Raw genomic sequence first — 27435 nt, forward strand, 5'->3', positions numbered from 1 at the left:
CAAGTTTGTGAGACATGATTTCCCACACACAAAGCCATGTTGACTATCCCTAATCAGTCCTTGCCTTTCCAAATACATGTACATCCTGTCCCTCAGGATTCCCTCCAACAACTTGCCCACCACCGACGTCGGGCTCACCGGTCTATAGTTCCCTGGCTTGTCTTTACCGCCCTTCTTAAACAGTGGTACCACGTTTGCCAACCTCCAGTCTTCCGGCACCTCACTTGTGACTATCGATGGTACAAATATCTCAGCAAGAGGCCCAGCAATCACTTCTCTAGCTTCCCACAGAGTTCTCAGGTACACCTGATCAGGTCCTGGGGATTTATCCACCTTTACCTAATGTCATTAGGAAAAATGTCATTGTTTCCCCTGTTTTGTATAGGAAGTGTCGTCGCTGATGTCAGTAACACATGTTGTTAGTATCACTCTCAAACATGCAGCTTTTCCATTTTAAATCTTGTGCGCTTCTCAATTTTACTTAGATTAGATTACTTACAGTGTGGAAACAGGCCCTTCGGCCCAACAAGTCCTCACTGGCCCTCCTAAGAGTAACCCACCCAGACTCATTCCCCAACCCTATTACTCTACACTTAGCCCCGACTAATGCACCTAATCCACACATCCCTGAACACTATGGGCAATTTAGAATGGCCAATTCATCTAACCTTCACGTTTTTGGACTGTGTGAGGAAACCCACGCAGACACTGGGAGAATGTGCAAACTCCACACGGACAGTTGCCTGAGGCAGGAATTGAACCCGGGTCTCTGGTACTGTGAGGCAGCAGTGCTAACCACTATGCTACCATGCAGTAGATAACGATACAACTTTTCAGGTGTCACCAAAGTTTAGTACAGTTTGCAATGCCAACTGTCCTCAACATACACAAGGTGTGTTGCGAATAATAGAGAGACGGAGGATATTCTGTTAAATTAGCTCAGAAATTAACGTGAATAATTGTGTTGCCTGGTATAGCACTATATTTTTCCAGGTTCAATTCTGATGATGTCAAGGTGCTGGTGTTGCACTGGGGTGGACCAAATCAGAAGTCACATGACACCAGGTTATAGTCCAAGATGTTTATTTGAAATCACAAGCTTTCTGAGCACTGCTCATTCATCAAGTGAAGTGGAGGGAAATGCACAGGCGTCGAACTTATAGGTAGAGAGATTATTCCAAGATAATTCTAGGTAATTACCTAGAATCATCTTGCAATGATCTCTCTGCCTATAAATTCTGTGCCTTCACCTGACAAAAGAGCAGTGCTCAGAAAGCTTGTGATTTCAAATAAACATCTTGGACTATAACCTGGTGTCACGTAACTTCTGACAATTCTGATCTAATTTTAGAAAATTGGGGTGTTGCATTTGGCCTCAGTGCCAGGGGAAACTGGGTCTTTGGTGCAGTAACAATAAGTAAAATATCGAAGGTATTACCAATTGATCACAAGTTGTATTACTCAGTGGAAGGAGAATGGACGTGATTGAAATTCTAGCCATCCTTGTGACCTCCTCCTTCGGGGATGGCAAACGTATTTTTAGCTCCACAAGAAGAGATGAAATTTATTTTCCTCTGAGGGTTGGGAGTCGTAGAATAGGAGCAGACTATTCATCCCATCGGATCCACACTAGCCCTCCAAAGAGGATTCCACCGTATACCTGTGACTCTGCATTTTCTGTGCCTAATCCAGCCAACCCTGGACACTACAGGCAATTTAGCATAGCCAATCTACCTTACCTGTACATCTTTGGACTGTGGGAGGAAACCAGAGCACCCCCATGCAGACACAGGGAGAACGTGCAACCTCCACTCAGGCAGTCACCCAAGGCTAAGATTGAACCTGGGTCCTTGGTGCTGTGAGGTTGTAGTAACCACCGAGCCACCTTTTGGAGTGCCCCTCCGTAGCTAGCAGTGGAGGCAGAATCATTGAATACTTTTTTCAAAGAGAGGTAGGTTAGATTCTTGATTATCAAGGGAGTTAAAAGGGTTGACAGGAAAGTGGAGTTAAGGACACAATCAGATCAGCCATAATCCTATTGAATGGCAGAGCAGGCTTGAAGGGCCAAATAGCAGAAGTGGGTACTGCAGATGCTGGGAATTAGAGTCAAGATTAGAGTGGTGCTGGAAAAGCACAGCAGGTCAGAAGCATCCGAGGAGCAGGAAAATCGACGTTTCGGGTAGGAAAAACAAAGGGCTTTTGCCCAAAGCGCCGATTTTCCTGCTCCTTGGATGCTGCCTGACATGCTGTGCTTTTCCAGCACCACTCTAATCTCGAAGGGCCAAATGGCCTAGTCCATATTCATATGTTCATAACACCCCAAGATGTCTACCAGTCCCTCTTTTCAGGGGTGCAGTATGTGACTTTTGCCAATCCTACCATTCTCAAGAAACTGGTGGGACCCTTGTGCCAGCCTCCTGTTCTGGCAGGACTGTAGTAAGAGGTTAATGGTGATGGTGTCATATTCTGTTTTGCAGAGCAGCATGATTAAGACCAGGAATTCATAGTGACCATTTTGCTGTTAGCTTAAAACCAGACAGCAAATGCAAGCAGCACTCGGTAGGTCTGGTTGCATCTTAGACAGAGATGGAGTTAATGTTTTAGGTTGATGACCCTTGAAATGCGCAATGGTAGGAGTGTGGGAACAGCACACTTTTTGTCTTCTTTGCACCGATGTATCCATTTGATTTCTCTCTTCCACCTTTTATAACAACACCTCATTTGTAATATACTTTTGAGCAATGATAAAATGATTCTTCCACACTGTCCCGTTTACAGCTGGAGCAATTTCACCCTTGTTTTTTCTCTCTCTTCCCCCTTGCATTTCTTTTGTTCCAGGTTGCTTCTGTCCTATGTCGTTACTACTTTGAAGAGTGCACTGTATGGACCTGAACATGATGAACTGTGAACTACTAGCAACGTGCAGTGCTTTGGGGTACCTGGAAGGGGACAGTTATCACAAAGAGCCTGATTGCTTAGGTGAGTTGTTTCAGGCCCGCGCTTTTAGCCATGTTTTAAATTCTGAGGTTTAATTCTTTAAATTGTATGAATGTTGTATCTCAGAATTGACAGGGTTTTCTGGCAGCCATTATCCATCAACTTAGGGGGAAACTGTTGGCACAGTAATATTGTCATAGAGATGTACAGCACGGAAACAGACCCTTTAGTCCAACCTGTCCATGCTGACCCAGATATCCCAACCTAATCTAGTCCCACCTGCCACCACCCGGCCCATATTCCTCTAAACCCTTTCTATTCCTATACCCATCCGGATACTTTTTAAATGTTGTAATTGTACCAGCCTCCACCACTTCCTCTAACAGCTCATTCCACACATGCACCACCCTCTGCGTGAAAAAGTTGCCCCTTAGGTCTCTTTTATATCTTTCCCCTCTCACCTTAAACCTATGCCTTCTAGTTCTGGACTCCCCCAACGAAGGGAAAAGACCTTGTCTGTGTACCATATCCGTACCCTTCATGATTTTCTCAACCTCTATAAGGTCACCCCTCAGCCTCTGATGCTCCAGGGAAAACAGCCCCAGCCTATTCAACCTCTCCCTATAGCTCAAATCCTCCAACCCTGGCAACATCCTTGTACATCTTTTCTGAACCCTTTCAGGTTTCACAACATCCTTCTGATAGGAAGGAGACCAGAACTGCAGTATTCTAAACATGGCCTAACCAATGTCCTGTACAGCTGCAACATGACCTCCCAACTTCTATACTCAGTACACTGACCAATAAAGGAAAGCATACCAAACGCCTTCTTCACTATCCTATCTACCTGGGACTCTACTTTCAAGGAGCTATGAAACTGCACTCCAAGGTCTCTTTGTTCAGCAACAGTCTCCAGGACCTTACCATTAAGTGTATAAGTCCTGCTAAGATTTGCTTTCCTAAAATGCAACACCTCACACTTATCTAAATTAAACTCCATCTGCTACTTCTCAGCCCATTGGCCCAGCTGATCAAGATCCTGTTGTAATCTGAGATAGCCTTCTTCACTGTCCACTACACCTCCAATTTTGGTGTCATCTGCAAACTTACTAACTATGCCTCCTATGTTCGCATCCAAACCACTTATATAATTGTCATTGGATCAGTAATCCAGAGCTCAAATCTCACCAATTAATTTTAAAAAGACTAAAATTAAACAAAAAAACTAGTCCAATGATAACCATGAAATCATTTTTGATTGGTTCACTAATGTCCTTTAGGGAAAAATCTGCCACTAATACCTGGTCTTGTCTACATATGACTCCAGGTTCACAGCAATGTGATTGAGTCTTAAAATGCCTTCTTGAATGGTGCCTAGCAAACCACTCTGTAACCAGCTCCTGTGTAGTATGATAAAAGGAATTTATTTTTAATTGCAAAAATATACTTTATTCATGAAAAATCTTTATAATACTGAAGTGTACAGACTTTGTACTTGAGAAAGCAACATTTAGAAATTTGGCATTCCCTGCAGTTGTAAATCAAAAGGTCCAGGGCATCTTGTACTTATAAGGGCTCTATTTACATATATTTGAGGTAATGGAAGGTCTGATAACTGAATAGACCCCCATTGTACTTTTGGAAGAAAGACCTTAGATGGTGGTCTTTCTTCACTGTGCCTTGATGGCAGCTGCCCCAAGCTTTAGTGCATCCCTCAGCATGTGGTCCTGGACCTTGGAATGTGCCAGTCTGTAACACTCAGTCGGGGTCAATAAAAGGAATTAAATCAGACAGACCACTTGGTATATGCCAAGGCAATGGAAGTAATGGCACACAGCCTTGTCATTCTTGCAAAGTCTCTTCTTCCTGTAAAAAAAAAAGCCGCCATTCACATTTGCTTTCTGCAAGTTAAACTTGCTTTCATCAAAACAGCGAAATAGAAGTTTCATTTCAGCAAAATTACCTCAATTTTTAAAGAGAACAAGCTATATACAACTCTTCCATTGCTTTCTAGCCAATCAAACCATCTCTAGAAAGGAAGTCTAGACTGCCAGCTGCAGTTTTAGATTTTTGGGCTCCAACTTAAAACTCCATCTGGGGCATTGTTAAACGTGTATCTCTTGGTTGTTTTGTAGTTTAGTTTTACGAGTTGAACAATTTCTTTATCCTTTTCTATTCTATCTCTCCATGTATGTTTGTAATTGTGTTTCTGTTGCAAATCAATCCCCAATGTCTAAAAGTATATGAAATAAGCCCTACGTTGGTTTAATTTTCCTACAGTAATGTGCTCCCTTACAAAAGTCATAGTTCACCAATAGAGGGAGTGGGGAAATACACCCTACTGTTTAAAGACAGGAGAAAAATTAAATTGCAGTCTGCTTGTTGTTATGAGTGTAGGTGATAGCAATACTGGATAAGATGTGGAGATGCTGGTGTTGAACTGGGGTGGACAAGGTCAGAGGTCACATGGCACCAAGTTATAGTCCAACAGGTTTATTTGAAATCACAAGGTTTTGGAGCACTACTCCTTTGTCAGGTGAAATGTGACAGTAGTGCTCCAAAACCTTGTGATTTTAAATAAACCTGTTGGACTATAACTTGGTGTCGTGTGACTTCTGACCTTGTCCACCCCAGTTCAACACCAGCATCTCCACATCTTATCCAGTATTGCTATCACCTACACTCATAACAACAAGCAGACTGCAATTTAATTGCCTCGCTCTGAAAGCTTGTGATTTCAAATAAACCTGTTGGAATATAACCTGGTGTCTGGACAAGTCAGATCCCAGAGTAAAACCTGACTTGATAGGCCATAGGTTTTACTTTTGCAATTTGGTTACGATGGTGGTCAGTCACTGAACATATTCACAGGAGGCTGCCAATGTGCAAAATAATGTTATTCGCATTAATAGTAAATAGAACAAAGTTATATTAGACATTTCAGAAAAATGTTGTAATAAACTGCAAAAAGAAAGATTCATCCCTTTTCCCAGTGTTGTCCTTTACAGGTATACAACCCCAGTGAAGTTTCACCATTATCTTCACTATTTTCTAACTCAATTGACGTGGAAACAAACATTTCCTTTCATTGACTTTCTGTGCATTCACCAGCTATGATTCTCTTCATTTCTCCCTAAGACATACAGGCTAAGTCACAGAGTTTTCTCTGACTACCATAAAGCTGCAAAACAGCACATCTGATATGGATCGTTTCCTCTGAACTGACGCTGCTTTTTGCCTCTGATCTCTTTTTGTAGGTCATAAAAGCTCAATGTTGTAGACACTTCAGTTATCTCACCAGGTAGCTGGTCTAGTCGTTTAGCTTAAGTCTCATGATTTCTTTAAATGCTGTTTTGATCCACTGCTTAAAAAAAGTTAGTCTTTTTTTTTAAATGTCACCTTCACAGCACAGAGAATCAAAAACCCATTTACCTCTACTTTGGAATCCAAGTTCTCAACAAATAATATGATGTAAACCTCCACGTGTAGACAGGTGGTGAGAACAGGGAGAATGATTTGTTTTGAAACTCATAATCTGTCTGTAACAATGCTACTCAAGGCCTTACAGAGCAAGAGATCTGCAGGTTGGGTTCATGGTTTGTGTTCAGTGAACCAACTCCAGCTACTGTTTGCTTTGGAATATTAGAGACGTGAGAAGGAAGCCAGTGAAAGCTGCTGCTACTGGTAGAGTGTTGGGGCACAGAAAGAGGCATTTGACTCCTCTTGTGCTAGCATTCTGAAAGATCGCTCCACTAGTCCTGGTCTTTCCCCATGGCCTGACAATTTTTTTTGTTTTGCAGTTGAAGAATTATTTCTGGAAGGTGCACATGTGGCTGTTGGACAGGAATAGAGTCAAGTTTGGTTGTGATGGCCTCATGGTAGCATATCCAGCCAGAACCTATTCTCTGCTTGTGCCTGAAAAATGGCCACTTGAGTACATGGTCAAGCAAAAGCCAATAACTTCAGGAAAAGAAGTGGAGATGATTAGAAGTGACATTTGATTTTAAAAGCAGATGCTGACTAGAATTCATTCTTGTTTTTCAGAGGGTGTCAAAGACCTAATCAGGTACTTAAGACACGAAGATGAGACAAGAGACATTCGGCAGCAACTGGGAGCTGCACAGATTCTACAAAAAGATTTACTGCCCATTATCACACAGTATCCTCAGGAGAAGGTGCTGTATGAAGCAGTTATCAGGTATCAATCAAATTTGAAAGCGTTTTGCTGCATGAAGCATTTTTACAGAGTGCTCATTGCATTGAAAAGGGCTGTGTTCTCTCCATTTAGGTAATATGTCAGACTACAGCAGTGAAATGTGAATCATCTCCAAATTTAAAATGGTGGCTCACTGGTTAGCTCTGCTGCCTCACAGCGCCAGGGACCAGGTTCAAATCCAGCCTTGGGCGACTGACTGTGTGGAGTTTGCACATTCTCCCCATGTCTGTGTGGGTTTCCTCTGGGTGTTCCGGTTTTCTCCCACAGTCCAAAGATGTGCAGCTTAGTTGAATTGGCCATGCTAAGTTGCCCATGGTGTTCAAAGATATGTAGGTTAGGTGCATTAAACAGTGGAATGGGTCTGGGATATTCTTCGGAGGGTCAGTGTGAACCTGCTGGGCCAAATGGCCTCTTTCCATACTGTAGGGATTCTATGATTTCTACTTGCTATAATCAAGTAAATAAGACAACTAAATATCCGTTTAGCTTTTGGATGTAAGTTTGCTCACTGAGCTGGAAAATTTGTTCTCAGATGTTTCGTCACCATACTAGGTGACATCATCAGTGAGTCTCCAGTGAAGCACTTCACCAGCGACTCATTGATGATGTTACCTAGAATGGTGACGAAACGTCTGAGAACAAACCTTCCAGCCCAGCGAGCAAACTTACATCCAGAACCTTAACCTGAGCTACAAATCATCTCAAAACTCACTATCCATTTGGCTTGTCTAAAGAGACTCTCTTTGGTTGGCTCCTTGTGATAAATATTTCAAAGTGGAGCTTGAGAAATCCAAAGAAATACAGAAAATTGCTTAAAGGAGAAGGAGACTCGAGATGAAAGGGAGGATGCTGAGATGGGAGAGCTAATGCAGTTTCAAATCTAGCTTTGGAATAATATGGTGTTTAGCCTGTGAACAATGCTTTAACATGGTGAAGGGAGAGGGACGTGCATGGGAAGGTTGGCTTTCTAATCAAAACCAGGCAGCAAACAAAAATTGACTGTATGTAACTCTGTATCAATTAGCTGGCTTTCCCATGCTGATAGAGGGGATATGCTGGACGTCATTGCTATTTGAATCTTCCATTCTTGTTACTTTCTTTCAAAGTTGGAAGATTTGTTCTTGAGACAGGGAGTGTTTGCTGATGGGATGCTGCTAGGCTGAGCAGTCATTATACTTTTTTATTTGAGTCTATCATGAAGGCTGCTCTGAAAGCTAATTCTGGTAAGGGACAAAAGAGCCAATGTAGAGCATGTTGAAACAACATTAGGGACACTACACTTTATCGAACTTCGATTCTTGGGTGCTTGCTCATCTTTACTAAGACAGCTGCAGAAGATTTTGAAGGCCTCGGATAGGGCTTCCTAGGATAGGTCAGTACCCTAAGTAGAGTTGTGAGCTGAAACTTTCAGTGTACAAGCTCCGAGGCAGCAGTGATTGATGCCCTGCTTTTACGTTTCCATTCTAAATCCCCACCTCATCGACCAAACAGTCGTAATAAATTTTCAAACCGCTGACTGGGAGGGTTCTGGGTAATGGGTAATTCAAGATGGAGGAAGGGAAAAATTTCTGGCTGTAAGAGCTGCTCCTTTTTTTTGAGGTATTTTAGGTGTTGGAGGTGATTTCCTCAAATTCCAGGAGCAGCAATTACTGTTTTATATGCTGTTGCATTGTTTTGGAACTTCGGGGGAAAAAAAGTCAAAACAACAGCAGGTTTAAAAGGGAGAAGAGCAGACAAAGGAAGCACATGGTGAGGACAGTGCAGGAGAGAGAGAGAGAACCTGCACAGTTACCGCCTTTGCTGGTACAATTGCAACATTTAAGAGGCATTTGGATGGGTATATGAATCGGAAGGGTTTGGAGGGATATGGGCCGGGTGCTGGCAGGTGGGACTAGATTGGGTTGGGATATCTGATCAGCATGGACGGGTTGGACCGAGGGGTCTATTTCCGTGCTGTACATCTCTGACTTGAAGATATTTAGGAAACATTGGTCTAGGAATTCCCTCTGGTGGCCAGAGCTTGGAGCTGCAGCACCCAGAACTATCCTATTAACAGGAAAGTCCCATTAAAAATATGATGTGGCACGCATTAGATGTAGATGTGAAGATCTGGACCCATTGGGGGTGTGAGTATGTCCAAAAGATCCGTATTCCTCTGAGGAGCTGCACATATTGCTTAAAACAAAGACATTTTTATACTTTTCTTAAAAAAAGGTACAGGCTATGATCACAATACATTCAGACAATTACCAATCAATACACAATTTTGCTTTATTTGACAGTTACTTGGTCCAGTGATATTTCCTGGAAACCAACTTTGTTTTCCAACACTCAGGCCACCCTTATCTCACTAACCGAGTCTTTGCACCTGCATCTGAAGGTCAGTTAAGATGGCCAGTAACTTCTTATCTAGTCTGGTTATTTCTATATTGTAAAAGGAGCATTGTCTGCTAATCTCTGTTGAAGCAGACTGTAATTCGTCAATTATGCAGCTATAGCAGAATTAAAAGCCATTTTATGCAGCTTTTAGCAGAATTGTCAATTTGCAGCCTAGAAGCCATTTTGTCTTTTTTTTGCATCGAGAAGCCATTTTATTGCCATGTAAGTTATTAAGAACATCTGTTAAGCGGTTGTTCCTGACAACAACTAGTTACCTCAGCCTGTATTCAGGTTTCAGATCCTCAGATGTAATTAACAATAAAAATCTCCAACACTTTTGACAGTGCTGTTTTGAGTGGAAGCTATGGGAATATACCAATTTTAATAATTGACTTTCATTTGTAGCGCAGTGTAATGTTTGGTCTTTTCCACCCCTGTGTTTTGTTTCTAGATTATTGGTAAATCTAACACAGCCAGCACTTCTGTGTTTTGGGAAGGTTCCTGACAACCCTACCTTCAGACATCACTTTATGCAAGTGGTTTCATATCTGCAGGGCTACAAAGAGGTGAGTGTGGACAAAAGATCAGTCTTCTTACATAGAAACATAGGAGTTAGGATTTGGCCCTTTGAGCCTGCTCCCATTCAATATGATCATGGCTGATTGTCTAACTCAGTCCCCCATTCCCGCTTTCTCCCCCAAACCCTTTGATCCCTTTAGTCCTAAGAAGTAAATCTAGTTCCTTCTTAAAAACATTCAATGTTTTGACCTCAACAGCTTCCTGAGACAGTGAATTCCACAGGCTTAGCACTTTCTGGGTGAAGACATTTCTCCTCATCTCAGTCTTAAATGGTCTACCCCATATCCTTAGACTGTGACCCCCTGGTTCAGGACTCCCTGGTCATTGGGAACATCCTTCCTGCAGTTACCCTGCCTACTGCTTTTAGAACTTTATAGCTTTCTGTGAGATCCTCCTCATTTTTCTAAACTCCAGTGAATATAGTCCTAACCGATTCAGTCTCTCTTCATGTGTCAATCCTGCCATCCCATGAATCAGTCTGGTAAACTTTTGCTGCACTCCCTCCATCACCAGAACATCCTTCCTCAGATAAGGAGACCAAAACTGCACACAGTACTCCAGGGGTGGCCTCTCTAAGGCCCTATCCAATAGCAGCAAGACATCCCTGCTCCTATACTCGAATCCTCTCACTATGAAGGCCATTGCACCATTTACCTTCTTCACCGCCTGCTTCACCTGCAATATCTAATTTCAATGACTGGTGTATGAGGGACACCCAGGTCTCATTGCATCTCCCCCTTCTACCGATTTGTTGTCCTGTGATCATTGTAATGGTGCCTTTCTTACATGCCTTTTCTATCTCCTGATTTATTTGTTCTGACTTCTAATTTAGCCACGAGTTGCTCGTATTCTCTCAGCAGAAACTCTTTCCTCTTTCTACCTATATCATTGGTACCTAAATGGACCGCAATAACTGGATCTTCCCCTCCCACTCCAAGTTCCTAAGCAGCCCAGATGAGATATCCTGAACCCAGGCAACACAGCCTTCAGGACTCTCAGTCCTGGCCACAGCAAACAGTGTCTGTTCCCCTGACAATGCTATACCCGATTACAACTACGTTTCTCTTTCCTGTCCCCTCTCTTGAATGGCTCCCTATACCAAAGTGCTATTGTCAGTTAGCATACAGCCCCCACTGTCATCCACACTGGGAACAAGAATCTCAAACCTGTTAGACAAACTCAAGGGCCGAGGCTCCTAGATAGCTCTACCTGCCTCGCTCTTAGTCACACCCCTCCTGTCCCTGATCACTGACCAAATTTGAAGTCGTTAAACTAAGGGGTGTGACTGCCTCCTGAAACACAGTGTCCAGGTAACTCTTCCCCTCCCTGATGTGCTGCAGTGTTTGAAGCTCAGACCACAGCTTAGTAACACTGAGCTGGAGTTCCTCGAGGTACCAACACTTGCTACAGATGTGATTACTATGAACTACAGTGGGCACCACCAGCTCCCACGTCATGCAGTACAACACATTGCCTGGCCCGGCATCTCTATTTTAATTACTTAGTTCTTAATTTGATTTTTATAAATCTCTATTGGTCTATTAGTTTGTAGCCTGTAAATATTCCCCTATTTACTTTCAATCTGAAAGTATTTAACTATGTGATCTGCCTGTATTGTTCGCAAGACAAAGCTTTTCACTGAGTTTCGGTACACGTGACAATAAATTCAATTCAATTCAAGTAACCCATAATTGTCAAATTAGTAGCTAATACCAGCCAATGAACTTATGGTTTATGTGTGATATCAGTCTTGTGCTGGGCCCTTGATCCTGGGTTTCAGTTGTCCTGTTTTAAAAACAAAACCTTAAATTGTGAGTTAAAAAAAAAAGCAAAAGGTACCTCTTCCGCTCTGCATGAAACTCCCACATTGCCACCAAATTCCCCAAACTATGTACTCATTCAGGCTGTGTATTCACTCTGGATGTGATCTCTCCTTCCTGACTCTGCAAAACTTATTGATGATGTCATACATGGTTGAATAGCTGATCAACATTCGCTGCACAGACCCGCATAAAGCCTATACACTTGGACAAGGTACTAACACTCATCAAAGTTCCTAACTAAAATGTTCCCTAAATGAGGGAGGAGTCAGTTTTGTGTCTGTCAAATGCAGCCAGAAGAGTTGCTGAGCTCAGCTGTGTTTTGGTGGGGGATATGGTCAATGGCTGGAGCTCTGGTGCTGGCTCACCGGGCAGCAGGAAGGGTGAATCATCCTGATTCATACTTATTTTGAGCAGCATTTCACAACTATTCGCAAATCAACAACCAAGTCCTCCTAAAGAGTGACCAAAACAGGTAGGACACCTGGTCAGGGAGATACCTAACTTGTCAGAAATTTAGAAATATTGGGGAATGCAGTGACTTTCAGTCGGGGTATTTCGTCTGAAAATCGGAAAGACTTTTTTTTCTGTATTTTTGATTGTGGACTGAAATGGGTAAGGGACTGTTTTAAAAACCAAGGACTGTGGAAGGAATTACTGTGCTTTTAAAAAGCAAGCTACCAGTGTTATTGTCAGTGCGGTTTACACTGTTGTTTCTTCAACCAGTGGGGAAAGTTTAGTTGCAGGTGAACTGGCACCAGGAAGCATGCCCCAGTGAGATTTAGCCAGTAACATTGGTCTCTGGAGCGGTGACCAATTGTCAATGACAACACTTTCTGCCTGTCAGACAAAGGGGGGAGAAGATGGCCTATTGGTATTATTACTGGACCGTTAATCCAGAGACCCAGATAATGCTCTGGGGACGAGGGTTCGAACCTGCCACAGCAGATGGTAGAATTTTAATTCAATTTTGAAAACTCTGGACTTCAGAGTCTGATGATGACCATGAAACCATTGTCGATTGACAGAAAAACCCATCTGGTTCACTAATGTCCTTTAGAAAAGGAAATGGTCACCCTTACCCAGCCTGATCTGCCTGTGGTTCCAGACCAACAGCACTGTGGTTGACTCTTAACTGCCCTCTGGGCAATATCCGCAACACCTTCATCCTGTGAATGAAGAAAGGAAACACAAACAACTGAGAGATTAGCTCCCAGGTAGCTGAACAACTTCTGGGAATGAATGCTATAGCCAGGAGCCTATGGACTGCTGGAAAGGACAGCTAATAATTGTTAACCTGTGACTAAAATCTATAATCATAGAGATGTACAGCATGAAAACAGATCCTTTGGTCCAACTCGTCCATGCCGACCTATATCCTAACCTAATCTAGTCCGATTTGCCAGAATTTGGCCCATATTCCTCTAAACCCTTCTTACTCCTTTACCCATCCAGATGCCTTTTAAATGCTGTAATTATACCAGCCTCTACCACATCCTCTGGCAACTCATTCCATACACGCACTACCCTCTGCGTGAAAAAGTTGCCCCTTGGGTCTCTTTTATATCTTTCCCCCCTCACCCTAAACCTATGCCCTCTGGTTCTGGACTCCCCCACCCAGGGAAAAGACTTTGTCTATTTATCCTATCCATGCCCCTCATGATTTTATAAACCTCTATAAGGTCATCCCTCAGCCTCCGATGCTCCAGGGAAAACAGTCCCAGCCTATTCAGCCTCTCCCTATAGTCCAAACCCTCCAACCCTGGCAACATCCTTGTAAATCTTTTCTGAGCTCTTTCAAGTTTCACAATATCATTCAATTCTTGTTACGCATTGAAAACTTGTCCTTGCTTTCTGTCTACTTGGATCTAAAAAGGCTGGTAAATTAGGAAATGTTAAGTGCTGAACAACCTCGGTTATCCAAACATCAATTATCCGAACTAGATCTCAAGGTCCCTTACAAAGTTATCCATTATCTGAACAATCAGTTATCCAAACATTCAGTTATCCAAACAAAATACTCCTTGCCCGTCTCATTTCGATAATCAAGGTTGTTCTGTACTTCTTTAAAATCTTTAACTTTTGTGATATCTCTGGGATAGCAAGGCTTGAATTCTAGCATGCTACCCCAATGAGACGTTAATTGCTTAATTTAATTGCAATATTTTTTGAAGTACTCCTAATGTCAAATGTAGTTAAAACACTTTATTTTGTAGGCTTTTGCAGATGAAAAGGTGTTTGGAGTGCTCAGTGAAAAACTCTATGATCTCTTACAGCTGGTAAGTGAAAATTCAGATTTGTTTAAAAGTATAAAAAAAGAAAATGACCCAGTGGGTTAAAAACACCAACTGCTGTGCTCTGCAGCCATATACATGTTTTGTTTTTCGTTGGTGTGTGGCTTAATAATCTTAGGCAGTACAGCAGTTGGGCTCCTACAATTAGCTTAAACCTCCTTGAGTTCGAGAGGAGAAAGAATATGGCCTCATATTTCTGCTCTTGATTACTAGTCATTGACTGTTGCTGAGGACTCTGCAGGTGGATGTCCATTGTTTGCTGTCAAAAACAAATGCTGCTTGGTTGTGAAGTTCTTTTCTCCCTGCTTAACAGATGATGTTTGTGTAACAGGATTGGGAGCAGAGGCAGGAGGAGGATAACCTACTGATTGAAAGGATCCTGTTGCTGGTTCGAAATGTTCTACATGTACCCCCTGAACCTGAGGAGGAGAAGGTCTGTTGTAACAACTAGCCAAAAGCCTTCAAGACCCTTTGTTTTCCTTTTTGGTCCTTTTGTTGCTTGACTATATTTGTTCTGTTATTTATCACTCATGGGTTCAACAATGGGTAAGCTAATATATTAATTTCTATGTTGGCGTTAAAAGAAAAGGGTATTCTGTTATTTCCCAAAAAAGTGAATTGGCTGACAATTGCCTACCTCTTGAAAACAGTTGCTTGCAGGTACTTTAGATACAAGTGGCTTTCGTGAACAGGTTGAAGGACTTTTGACAATGTGGTAATTTCAATTATCAATCAATATGATTTGTCCTAACTACCTGTAAACCAATGAGTTAAAGTACAAGCTGTAAGAACAAGGGAAATTGTGTCTCACAGACTTGATTGAGGACATGACCAAGATGGTAGATGAGGGCAGAGTGGTAGATGGTGTCTGTCTGGACTTTAGCAAGGCCTTTGACAAGCTTCCACATGTTAGACTAGTTAATAAAATTAAATCACATGGGATCCTAGGAGAGCTTGCCAGTTGGTTACAAAATTGGCTTGACAGTAGGAGACACGGGGTGGTGGTGGAGGGTTGTTTTTCGGACTGTGGGCTTGTGACTAGTGGTATTCTGCTGGGATCGGTGCTGAGTCCTCTGTTTTTGTCATTTATAGAAATGATTTGGATGAGAATATAGGAAGGTGGTTAATAAGTTTGTGGATGACACCAAAATTGGTGGTTTAGTGGACAGTAAAGAAGGTCATCTAAGTGTACAACGGGATCTTGATCCAGTGGGCCAAGGAGTGGCCAATGGAGTTTAAGTCTGATAAGTGCGAGGTTTTGCTTTTTGATAAGACGAACAAGAGTAGGACTTGCACAGTTAATGGTAGGGCCCTGAGGAGTGTTCTCAAACAGAGAGACCTACGGGTTCAGGTACATAGTGTGATGGGCCAGACCAGACTCCCTCAAAATATATTAAGAAGGTAGCCTAGACCCTAAGGTTTTCTTGTTTTAAAGATAAATGTCAGGCGCTGTGATCCAGATCAATTCGATTGGTCAAACTACTTGACGTTAAGCAAATCAAGACTGTAATCGAGAGAGGGGAAAATAGCTTCCACATCTTCAAGACCCCCAACAGCAACTGCTGCTGAAAACTAAAAATCCCTGGTTCTGTGGATGGAAGCTTGACAATGCCCATTCGGGCTGCTTCTAGTGTTCCAGCCTTCAGGAAAAACAGCCAATGGCTTCACAAGTTGTTTATCTTCTCATAGACTTCTTGGCACCTGCTCCCCATAACACGTTTTTTAAAAAGGCCAGGGCAAAATAATCTCGTAAAGCCACAGCATCGTCTCAATATTTTCTTGAAAATGGTGTTACAGGCAGGCAGGGTGATGAAGAAGGTGTTTGGCATGCTTGCCTTCATTGGTCAAAGCATTGAGTTTGGGGGTTAGGAAACTATGTTGCAGTTATACAGGATGTTGATGAGGCCACTTTTGGTGTACTGCATACAGTCTGGTCACCCACCTATTGGGAGGATATTGTTAAATTGGAGAGGGTGCAGAAAGGATTTATCAGGATGTTTTCAGGACTGGAGGGTTTGAGTTACAGGGAGAGGCTAGGACGTTTTGCCTGGAGCGTGGGAGATTGAGGGGCGACCTTGCAGAGATTTATAAAATCGTGAGGGGCACGGAAAACGTGATTGCAAAGGCCTTTCACCTCGGGTTGGGGAGTTTAAAACTACAGGGCATAATTTTAACGTAAGAGAGAAAGATTTAAAAGGAACCTGAGGGGCAACATTCACACACACAGACACACACCAGAGGAAGTGGTATATGCAGGTGGAGTTCCAGCAGTTAAAAGACATTTGGACAGATAGATGGATAGGAAAGGTTGAGAGAGATATAGGCCAAATGCAGGCAAATGGGGCTACTTTAGTTTTGGGAAACATGATCGGCATGGATGAGTTGGGCTGATGGGTCTGTTTCCGTGCTGTATGACTTGATGACTCTAACGTGAACGATTCTGATGAAAGGTTGTCTCAGCCTGAAATATTAATTCTGTTTCTTTCCACAGATGCTAACTGACCTGCTGTTGGTTTTCAGCATTTTCTGTTTTGTTTCATTGTCAGAACTACTTTGTTGCTTGATGAAAATGGCTGAAATTAATTTTTAAAAACAGAACATGTGGGCTACTAAACAAATTAAACGTCGCAACATCACATCTCAATTATATTTTACTACTTGAGTGATCAATCTTGAGTGTAATTTTGTAAACATTTTCTGTTGTTTGTGCCTGTTTTTGTTTCTACAAAGAATATTGCTGATGATGCCAACGTGCATGACAAGGTGTTGTGGGCAATGCACATGAGTGGGATGGATGATCTCATTAAGTTTCTGGCAACTTCCCAGGAGGAGCAACAGTGGGCCATGCACATTCTGGAAATAATCTCCCTCATGTTCAGAGATCAGGTCAGTACTGGATATGGTCTGGGGCAGAGGGGAAAACAGAATCTGATTAGTGAGAGTGCAAAGAATTCTGTGGCAAGATTTTAAAGAACAGGAGAGTTATCCCTAGTGCCCAAATCCAATCCCTTAATCAGCATAAAAACAAAACTAGATGATCTGGTCAATATCTGTTTTCTTGGATCTTGTTCTGTACAAATTACCTGTTGCATTTTCTACTTTACAATGGTGATTCCACTTCACTGGACTCAATTAGATGTTCAGCATTTTGGGACATATTCATGTTATGAAATGTGCTACATAAATACCAGTCATTCCTCCTTTGTGTTCCACTTAAGGAGAGAATTACCCTGAGCTGCTTTTGAGTATCTCTCAGTAGTGAGTGACATTGACAAAGGGCTAGAAGCAGGTTCCCATGTGGTCCTGGGTTTGAATGTTTGTTTAATTTGATATGTTTTTGTTTTGCCATCACTGAATCTTGTTAAGGTACTGAGGCAAACTGTTATATTTTTCCACTGCTGTTTCTTGAGGCTGGTGGAGGTGAAGTTTTGAATATGGGGCTTGCTGTTTGTGACTCCATAGCATACTTAATTATGTATGTACCAACTGAGTTGTCAGCACAGCAGTCACTTATTTAAGAATGGTGCAGAAAACATAAAGTTCTTGGTCGCTGTTCGATTTTTGGCAAATGGAGTGAGATATTTGAACAGAGTGATTATTTTGGGAATTTTTCCTGTAGAAACCTGACCAACTTGCCATGACAGGGCAAGCAAAAACTACGGAGCAGAAAGAGAAGGATTCCAGAGAGCTTGAAATCTTAAAGCAGAGAGAGTTAGCCACAAAGAAGCAAAGAACCTTTGAAAGAGGAACCAGGTGAGACTCCACATGGGTGAAATATTACCTAGGTTTTGTGTTGCAGAAGGCATTTCACACAAACCAGAGTGCCATGCTTGAATTGAAAGAGTATAAGTAATAGAGAGGAACCAACATGTTAATTTCATGTGTTTTCCCTGCAACCCCTTCAAGTGCTAGCACCATAGAAATTAGGTAGAGAGCTGGAGTGGTGCGGGGAGGGAAATCTGGAATTAGTGGCCTAGACAACTGAAGGAATGGCCCTCAGTGGTGAAGCAACTATAATTGGGTGTGCAAATAGGCCAGAGTCAAGGGGTGCACATATACTGCGGGGCTGGAAGAGATTACAGAAGTAGAGAGGAGCAAGGACATGGATTTGAACACATAGGCAAGAACTTTAAAATCAAGGTGTTGCTTGACCAGCAGCCACTGTAGATCAGAAAGCATAGGGTGATAGGGCAATGGTACTTGCTCTGAGTTAATATATGGATAGCAGAATCAGTTATGAATGTAAATATAAAAAGTCTGGAATTAAGAGTCTAATGATAACCATGAAGCCATTATCGATTTGTCAGAGAAAAATACATCTGGTTTACCTTTAGGGATGGAAACTGCCATCCTTACCTGGTCCGGCCTTAATGTGACTCCAGACCTACAGCAACTGCCCTCTGAGCAATTAGGGATGGGCAATAAATGTTTGCCTAGCCAACATTGCCCACATCCCATGGACTAGTTTTTAAAAAAACGAACTATCTTTTTCTTAAAGTTTCCTGTTGGAAGGATATTTTACTAAGCTGACAAAGTATTGACATAAGTAAGACTAAAAAATGTTAGCTGAAAATGTGTTGCTGGAAAAGCGCAGCAAGTCAGGCAGCATCCCAGGAACAGGAGAATCGACGTTTCGGGCATAAGCTCTTCTTCAGGACATTCCTGAAGAAGGGTTTATGCCCGAAACGTCGATTCCCCTGTTCCTGGGATGCTGCCTGACTTGCTGCGCTTTTCCAGCAACACATTTTCAGCTCTGATCTCCAGCATCTGCAGTCCTTACTTTCTCCTAAAAAATGTTAGCATTGGTATATTATGTACTTTAGTGCATAATATTTTTAATAATGCTTTTCAACCATTGTACTGTGACAGAGCAAACCTTTGAGAGAGATCCATTTGTTGAGATATTCGGATTTTTGCATCCAAAATTGTTTCTCCTTCAGAATTGTCTTGTTGGATCAAGGAAAACAAACTCCGACGCGTCCTCTGCTGAATTAATTGACTAGCCTCACTGACCTTGATAACCGAAGTAATAGATATCACAAGTGGATTGCACTTCATTCTTCCTAATGTGGGCTGTTAGGGTTCAGAGTGGTGGACCAGGTAACAAGTCCCTCATTCAGGTTTCTATATAGGAAAAGAGACATCACTTAACATTTCTTTGTGAAATATTTGTTTCCTTGTGTCATTCTCAATATGAGTTGCTATTACTAAGAACACAAAAGGCCAGGAATTAGCAAAGTTTTCTTCTGTCCCTGCACTTCCCACTCCACTGTGAACCTTGCTACTTTACTTTGTCCCCAGGCAAACAGATGATTGATTCTAAAAAGGGCACAAGTACTGAAGTGGAAGTGTTTTTGAGAATGTGATTTCTTCTTTACCAAATGTGACTTTATTTGTTCTAGGCATTCTCGTTTTGGCGGTACATATCTCATACAAGGCTTGAAGTCAATTGCAGACAGAGATGTTGTTTGCCACTTGGGTATCCACAAAGTAAGTGGTGTATAAGTGTTTTTACAAACTGTTTACTGTGTTCTCACTTACAGCTATGCCAACCAGTTTGGTAGGGTAAGAGACAGCATAGCAAACAAAGTCTAAGCATTAATATTACAGGAAGTTTTGATGCAGTATCTAGGGTTAGGTCTTTCATTGTCTTTAATTTGATTGTTATCAGTCTGCAAACCTTCTTGAGGGCAATTGGAAACTGACAATAAATGTTGACCTTGACAAAGATGCTCTCAACACTGAATTTTCAAACTAAGTTTGTTTCTTTGCACAAAAGATGGCAATCTTGATTTGACACGTGTTGTAGTGGGTTTTTAAACTTTGTTTGATCAAAAGAAGTTGGGTGACTTGTAATTTCAAACCTGAGATTCTTGAATGTAAGTGAAAAATCTGTCTTTAATATTATTTATATTGCTTGTGGTTGTTAATATTCAGTAACAGTTTTAACAATTCCTTTGACAGTTGGTTGTATTGTATTATTCCCTAAGGAATGAGTGCTGTTTTTAAGAAAAAAGAGTAATAAGCATAATTTAAATCCCATGATGCAGGTTCAGTAACTGCATATGTTCCAAAATAATTTTTCTCCCAAACCCTTCATGCAAGTTTAGAAAGTGTGGGTCACAGTTGAACCCAATCCCTACTCACCAGATATGTACGCTGTCCATCTTTCTAATGGGTATAACAAAAATAGTCATCTGGGGCAAGAATGTTTTCTGTGTTTTTTTTATCCCCTTTGACACTGTTTGATTGTTGGGTTCTGTACCACGTTCTGTGATGTGTTTTCCTATATTGCAGTTGGAAAATCAAATAATACAATGACCATTATGGTTCCTGTGTTGATTGACAGATTTCTATGATATCATTGTTGTCAGAATTACCAGCGCAAGGTACTCAGAAGTTGAACACCGACTGTGTTGCAAACTGTGCACTTTTCTCAGTATAGGAGGACCGACTGCCCACTCAAAGTCAGGGGTTGACAGGCAAGGCTCAGGCCCATTGATGGGCAGTGTGCACGGCTGCAATCTTAAATATACAGCCAACTCTTGTAAAGCACTGATAAACGTACTTGACCAGAGCCACCATTTTAGGGCATTGAACATCTGAAACTGTGTGAGAAGAACCCAGACTGGATAGGAGGTATTGTGCACTGATTTTTCATTCTATTTAATCAGCTTCATCATTTAATATTTGATTTATGCATTTTCTTAGTTGAAAAATTACAGCCATGACACTGGCAAGAACATTAACAGAGTGCCAAAAAGAAAACAAGCAGCAAAAGAGGTGGAGAAGAAACACCGCTCTGCTATGAATGTCAGACTGTTCCTGAACGAATTCTGTCTTGATTTCTTAGAAAACTGTTACAACCGACTCATGTATGTAGTAAAGGTAAGTTTGAGATGTGAAGAAACATAAGAAGAAGACATGTGTTATCCTCGTCCTTCTAGTTGGTGGAGGTTGCAGGTTTGGAAGGTACTATCCAAGATACCTTAGTGAGTTGCTGCAATGCCTCTTGGAGATAGTACACATTGCTGCTGTTTGAGTGGTTATGGAGGGAGTGAATGATTGTAGATGTGGTGCCAATTAAGTGGATCATTTTGTCCTACATAGTGTTGAGGTTCTTGAGTGTGTTTGGAGCTACACTCATCCAGAGAAATGGGGAGTATTCCATCACTTTCCTGTCTTGTGCCATCCAGACAATGGTCAGGCTTTGAGGAGTCAGGAGTTACCTGCTGCAGTATTCCTATCTTCTGATCCACTTAATTGTAGCCACAGCACTTATAAAGCAAGTCCAGTTCAGTTTTTGATCAGTGGTGATCCCCAGGATGTTAATTGTGGGGAATTCAGTGATGGTAACGTCATTGAATTGTCAAGAGGGCAATGGTTAGGTTCTCTCTTGTTGGAGATGGTCGTTGCCTGGTACTCATGTGTAATGAATGTTACTTGCCCTTGTCAGCCCAAACTGGATAATGGCTTGATCTCGCTGTATTTGAGCACGTACTGTCTCAATATCTTAATTGTGGTATCAGGAGTTGCGAGTGGTACTGAATATTATGTAATCATCAGTGAACATGATGGAGGGAAGGCCATTGATCAAGCAGTTGATGATTGAAGGGCACTGAACACTACCTGAGGAACAGGATGGTAACCTCTCCTTCCTCTGGAAGATTTACATTTTAGAAAGTATTAGTGAACTCAACATTTTTATTCAAAGAAGCTTTGTTTGAGGTCTTTAGCTAATGTGCAAGTTCTGCTATTAGGATTCTTTTTAAAGTGTGTTTGCTCAACCCTCCCTATTATTAGTGAGATCTAAATAATCTGGTATGGGCAGCTGCTCAAAGAGAGTTCTCAATGAGGCCATCTAACTTGAACGTAAAGAGCACAGTGTGACCTTACTTGGAGAGGTGAGCTGGAGAACTCAATAGCTTGACATACTTTAAATGTTCCCAGGTAGACATAACTGAAAGATGCAACTAAACAGGAATTGTATATGAATGAAGAGACTTTTAATGTATCAGAATGTGCTCCATCCATTTCCAGGACAACCTTATTCGTGAGAAGGCGCAACAGTTTGATGAGACCTACTACCTCTGGGCAGTGTCATTCTTCATGGAGTTCAACCGGGTGTACCAGTTCCGTCCTGAGCTAGTGTCAGAAACTGTCAGCATTCGAGCATTTCATTTTGTGGAACGAAATATTACTAACTACTATGAAATGATGCTGACTGACAAGACAGCAGCTGGTTCCTGGTCGAGACGGTATGGTGGATTAATACCAGCTATTGAAATATTGAGACCTCTTAGTTTAGCAATTGTTTTTATAAATGTGAATGGGGCAGAGATGAAATATTGGGCACATTTAGCTTCTCTTGGATTCTATTCTTTTGCATTTATCTAATGTCATTTATTTTTCCTTGTCCACTTTTATCTGAATTTCACTTTGTTTTGTGGGGTAAGGTCCTGTGCTATCTCTTGTTACATTACGATGGTGGAAGCCCTGACATTTTTTTCTATTAATCCAAGATTGTTCCATCCAGTCATTGTGTTTCTGGTGTTCTAATATTGTTAGCACAAATTGGATTTGACCTGGTATTTTCTTGGCCTCTTGCTCAGTTCTGCACCAGGCAGTACATGGAGTAGCATTGACTAATTCTTTTTGACTCTACACTATCACTGTCTCCTTGATAATATTATCACCTGCTATTCCATACCTTCTAAAATACCTCTTGGATGAAGCCTGCTCTGGTTACTGGTTCAAACTATGTGTGAGAAAATCTTTGCCCCACTTAGTATCAAAACTGCAACTTGTTCAAATTTTTTCTACACCCCCAATAATTGCCAAGATAACATTGGTGAGACATCAGTCCTCTTTAACTGTGGGACCTGCCACAGTCATTTGTATCATCTAATATGCAACCAAAAAAAAAAGTGACAATACTTTAAAACAACTCTTTCTTTTGTCTCAGAATGCATCTCGCGCTGAAAGCTTACCAAGAACTGCTCAATACAATCAACGAAATGGATCACTCCAAGGATGAAAATCTGAGAGAGAGTGCCAGAGTTATCAAATGTATGATATTTTAAAATGCCATAAAAATCCAGTTAATAAATTGCATAGATGTTTGACCTGTGCCATGAACCCGGATTTGATTTCAGCCTCAGAATGTGTCTCAAGTTTGCATGTGCTCCCTGTGTCTGCCTGGGATTCCTCCAGGTGCTCTGGTATCCTCCCACAGTGCAAAGATGTGCAGGTTAGAGTGGATTGGCCACGGGAAATGCAGGGTTACAGGGATAAGGTAGGGGTTGGGTCTGGTTCGGATGCTCTTCAGAGGGTTGATATGGACTCAATGGGCCGAAGGGCCTCTTTCTGCACTGTAGGGATTCTGTGATTCTATGACCTGAAAGCCTGTAAAATGGAATGTTCCTTCCACCCTGCCCTCAACCGGCTAACCTTTACTTTTGATATGGTTCTGTGCTGTGCTCTGGCACCTCATGCCCATTATTCATCTGTAAACCTAGCCCAGGAAGTCATTATTGTATGACTCCCATTAGAATTAGAATCCCTAGAGTGTGGAAACAGACCCTTCGGCCCAACAAGCCCACTCAGATCCATTCCCCTACATTTAACCCTGACTAATGCACCCAACCTACACATCCCTGAACACTGTGGACAATTTAGCGTGGCCAATTCACCTGACCTGCTTACCTTTGGATTGTGGGAGGAAACCCACGCAGACACGGGGAGAACATGCAAACTCCAAACAGACAGTTGCCCAAGGCTGGAATCGAACCCTGGCGCTGTGAGGCAGCAGTGCTAACCACTGAGACACCGTAGCATCTGTTGGGATCTGGTTGTTGGAATGACTCAAAAGGTATGTGCTGGTGTCTCTTTGTGTGTAACAGATTGTCAGCAGTTGGATTTCTTTTTTACAATCAATAGGTAATGCTTCATGCCTTTGGTTTGATATTGCCATTGTAATAAGTTAAGTCCAGGCTTCACGCAGTGCCATTGCAAACTTGGGGTCAGTTCAATGCTCAGTTCAGGTGTTTGGAGTTTCTGAATTGTATCAGCTCAGTCTAGGCTGTACAATGTGATATTGATTTGAGGTGTGCGTTTGGAAGGAAAGGGAAGAGGGATATAAATGATCAAAGGGACAAGTAGACCTTAAGGAAAAACTGCATGTTATATACACACACACACACACAAACTTTTATCTTACTGTTTCACAAGGTAGTACTAGTGTTGTCATCATTGAGATGCAGGACATGCTGTCACGATCCTTTCCATTATTCCTTTACGAAGTTACTTCCCGCAGTTGTACCACTGTTGGGAGCTTCCACATGGTGTTAGCCAATTGTTTACGAGGATGATGCTATTGCATGCTTTTAGCAGCTGTGTTGATGGTGGCGTAGTTAGAGATCACCCATTATAAGAAGAATGTCCATTAAATGGGAAATCTTAACCTTTTTTTTTCAGCATAATTTCTTCATTAACAAGCCAATAGTTGAAATATTTTCATTTGTAATGGCAAGTTTCCTCTATCGACCCTGTCCCACTTAAGCAAGCCTCAGTCAACGTGGTTCATGAGTTGATGCTTAAAGCAAAGGACTAGCACAGAAACTAGAGAAACTGAAATTGTTCTCCATTTTGAGCCGAAAGGATTAAGGGAGAATGATGGAAATAATTTACATAAAAGGTTGTGTGGGAAAAAGCTTGTCTATCAAACGACACATGTTTCATTTGGAAATCTGCATATCCAGTTGGCTGGTGATTGTCTAACTTGTTCCACCTGCAGGTAATATCTTCTATGTTATGGAATTCCGAGAGTTATTCTTAACATTGTTCCGAAAATACGATGCAACCAAGCAGCCCAAGTCGTTCCTGAAGGATCTCATTGAAACAACCCACCTTTTCATCCGGATGATTGAGAAATTCTGTAAAGGCAGAAGTAACCTTTTTGTGCAGGTAATGTTTGTCTTTGGCTTGTATATTGTGCTTTACATTTTACAGAATTTACATATTTTTGCAAATTGTTTGTCTCCTAAACTAATGACAAGCTTTCAGGGCAAGTTTTTAAGCCGCATCCTTTCCTAAAGCTGTAGAGTCTCTTCTGGAGTACTAAGTAACATCCGTCAGACCCCCTAAATCATACCAATGGTGCCTGTTTTAACTGGAGGACATTATAGTCGAGTAGGCGAAAGTGAGGACTGCAGATGCTGGAGCTCAGAGTCAAGATTAGAGTGGTGCTGGAAAAGCACAGCAGGTCAGGCAGCATCAGAGGAGCAGGAAAATCGATGTTTCAGGCAAAAGCCCTTCATCAGGAATGAAAGCAAGAATGGAATCAACAGCAGCAGCAACTTTCATTGATATCACACCTTCAACATAGTAAAACATCCCCTGGAGACCTCACAACAACTTTATCAGATGAAATATTGATATTGAGTCATCTGAGGAGATATTAGGGACAGGTGACTGAAGCTTGGTCAAAGAGGTGAGGTTTAAGGAGCATCTTGAAGGATGGGGGTTTAGGTAAGGCATTCTTGTGCTTAGGGCCCAGGCAACTGAAGATGCATCCACCAGCTGTGGACTGATGGAAATTGAGGGGATGTGCGAGAGTCCAGCATTGAAGGAGTTCAGAGATGCGAGAGAGTTGTAGGGGTTGAGGAGGTAGGGAGGGATGGTGAGAGACCATGGGGAGATTAGAAATGAAAGACCTAGTGGAATGTTGTTGCTCATGATGCGGCTGTTTGATTATTTCCTGTTTGTTGAAACAGAAAAAGAAGCTCAAAAGGAAGAAACCAAAATCCAAGAAGCTTGCTTCTACTTCATCAGAAAAATCCCAAGAAGAACTCGAGGAAATCTGGAAACTGACACTGGAGCAGCTCGACAAGAGTGCAGAGGTATGTCCCTAATATAGCTGAAGTCTTCTTTGATAAGGCCATTGTCATAATCAGTGCTGCTGAAGAACAGACAGATGTATTTCTTGAGTGATATGGTTAAGAGTGGGGATGTCTTTTCACTTAGTATAATTTTTCCCTAAAGGTTCTAAGACATACTGAAATGTGGTGTCCCAGGCGTTAGATGTCCTTCAATGCCAAACCTAAAAACATCTTTCATTTATGAATTTAGACAGTAAATGTTAGCACGGTATTTGCTAATTGGTAGTCATAACAGTCCAGCTGGATTGAGACCTCACCCAGTGTCCATGAGATCACTACTAAGTGATCAGGGCAGGATCTTCTTGGTGCCAGGATCCTCATTGCTGCGACCAATTCAAAACCGACCAAGGATAAAGTTGGTTTTTATGCAGATTATTGTGTTTTTAGTGAGGGAAGGTAGATATAAGTAAAAGAAATAAAGAAAGGAATTCTATTTTTATAAAGTGTCTTTTCCTATTGGGCGGTGTCCCAAAGTGTTTCATATTGACTGAAGTACATTTGAAGTATAGTCACTATTTCAATGTAGGAAAGATGAGTTGTGCAAAATGTCACAAAGAATTTGATCAGCAACCACACACATGCACCTCTTTTACAAAATAGTGCCAGTTGGGCTTTTATTATCTGCCTGAGAAGAAAGATGCCCCTTTTGCTTAATGTTTGGTCTGAAAGATTGCACCTCTGACAATACAACACCTTCTAGATGTAGTACTAAAGTGATAGCCTGGTTATGTGCTCAAATCCTGACAAGGTTTTGAGCCACTGACCTTCTAACTGATGTCGGTGTTTAACTGCTGAACCACAGCTGACTGCTGGAGAGCAGGAGGCAGATGTGAAACTTAAGTGCAATATCTTGAGTTAGGCATTAACTTCGTCTTGAGTTTTTGGATGAAAGGGGAAATAAAGCAATATAGTAACTGCTTGATTGGGCTGGTGTCTAAATGAAAAGCTGGCACAAATCCTTACTGCACCGCAGTGCTGTACCTTGGTACTTCACTTTTTAAAAATGCATTGAATGCTTGGCATCTGAACATAGAAGAATACAGCGCAGTACAGGCCCTTCGGCCCTCGATGTTGTGCCGATCCAAGCCCACCTAACCTACGCTAGCCCACTATCCTCCATATGCCTATCCAATGCCCGCTTAAATGCCCATAATGAGGGAGAGTTCACCACTGCTACTGGCAGGGCATTCCATGAACTCACGACTCGCTGAGTAAAGAACCTACCCCCCCTTAATTTAAAGCTATGCCCCCTCGTAATAGCTGACTCCATA

The 27435-nt window shown here is 41.8% G+C and overlaps 1 protein-coding gene across 4 annotated transcripts in view; it reads left to right on the forward strand.

Moving 5' to 3' along the window:
- LOC122543206 (E3 ubiquitin-protein ligase NRDP1) overlaps positions 1-27435 on the forward strand; it is an 84464-nt gene that overhangs the window by 36702 nt on the left and 20327 nt on the right. For 3 of the 4 annotated variants that reach the window (XM_043681661.1, XM_043681660.1, XM_043681662.1), the window contains exons 2-14: positions 2839-2979; positions 6982-7135; positions 9984-10098; positions 14148-14210; positions 14557-14658; positions 16956-17111; positions 17845-17978; positions 19628-19715; positions 20937-21113; positions 22266-22483; positions 23191-23294; positions 25021-25190; positions 26000-26125. In XM_043681661.1, the coding sequence (XP_043537596.1) occupies positions 2883-2979; positions 6982-7135; positions 9984-10098; positions 14148-14210; positions 14557-14658; positions 16956-17111; positions 17845-17978; positions 19628-19715; positions 20937-21113; positions 22266-22483; positions 23191-23294; positions 25021-25190; positions 26000-26125 (1704 nt within the window). In that variant the 5' untranslated portion in view covers positions 2839-2882. Of the gene's footprint in view, positions 1-2838; positions 2980-6981; positions 7136-9443; positions 9534-9983; positions 10099-14147; positions 14211-14556; positions 14659-16955; positions 17112-17844; positions 17979-19627; positions 19716-20936; positions 21114-22265; positions 22484-23190; positions 23295-25020; positions 25191-25999; positions 26126-27435 lie in introns of those variants that run through there. The other variant, XM_043681663.1, reaches the window with a different exon arrangement.

The sequence above is a fragment of the Chiloscyllium plagiosum genome, chromosome 42, assembly GCF_004010195.1.
Source record: "Chiloscyllium plagiosum isolate BGI_BamShark_2017 chromosome 42, ASM401019v2, whole genome shotgun sequence".
NCBI lineage: Eukaryota > Metazoa > Chordata > Chondrichthyes > Orectolobiformes > Hemiscylliidae > Chiloscyllium > Chiloscyllium plagiosum.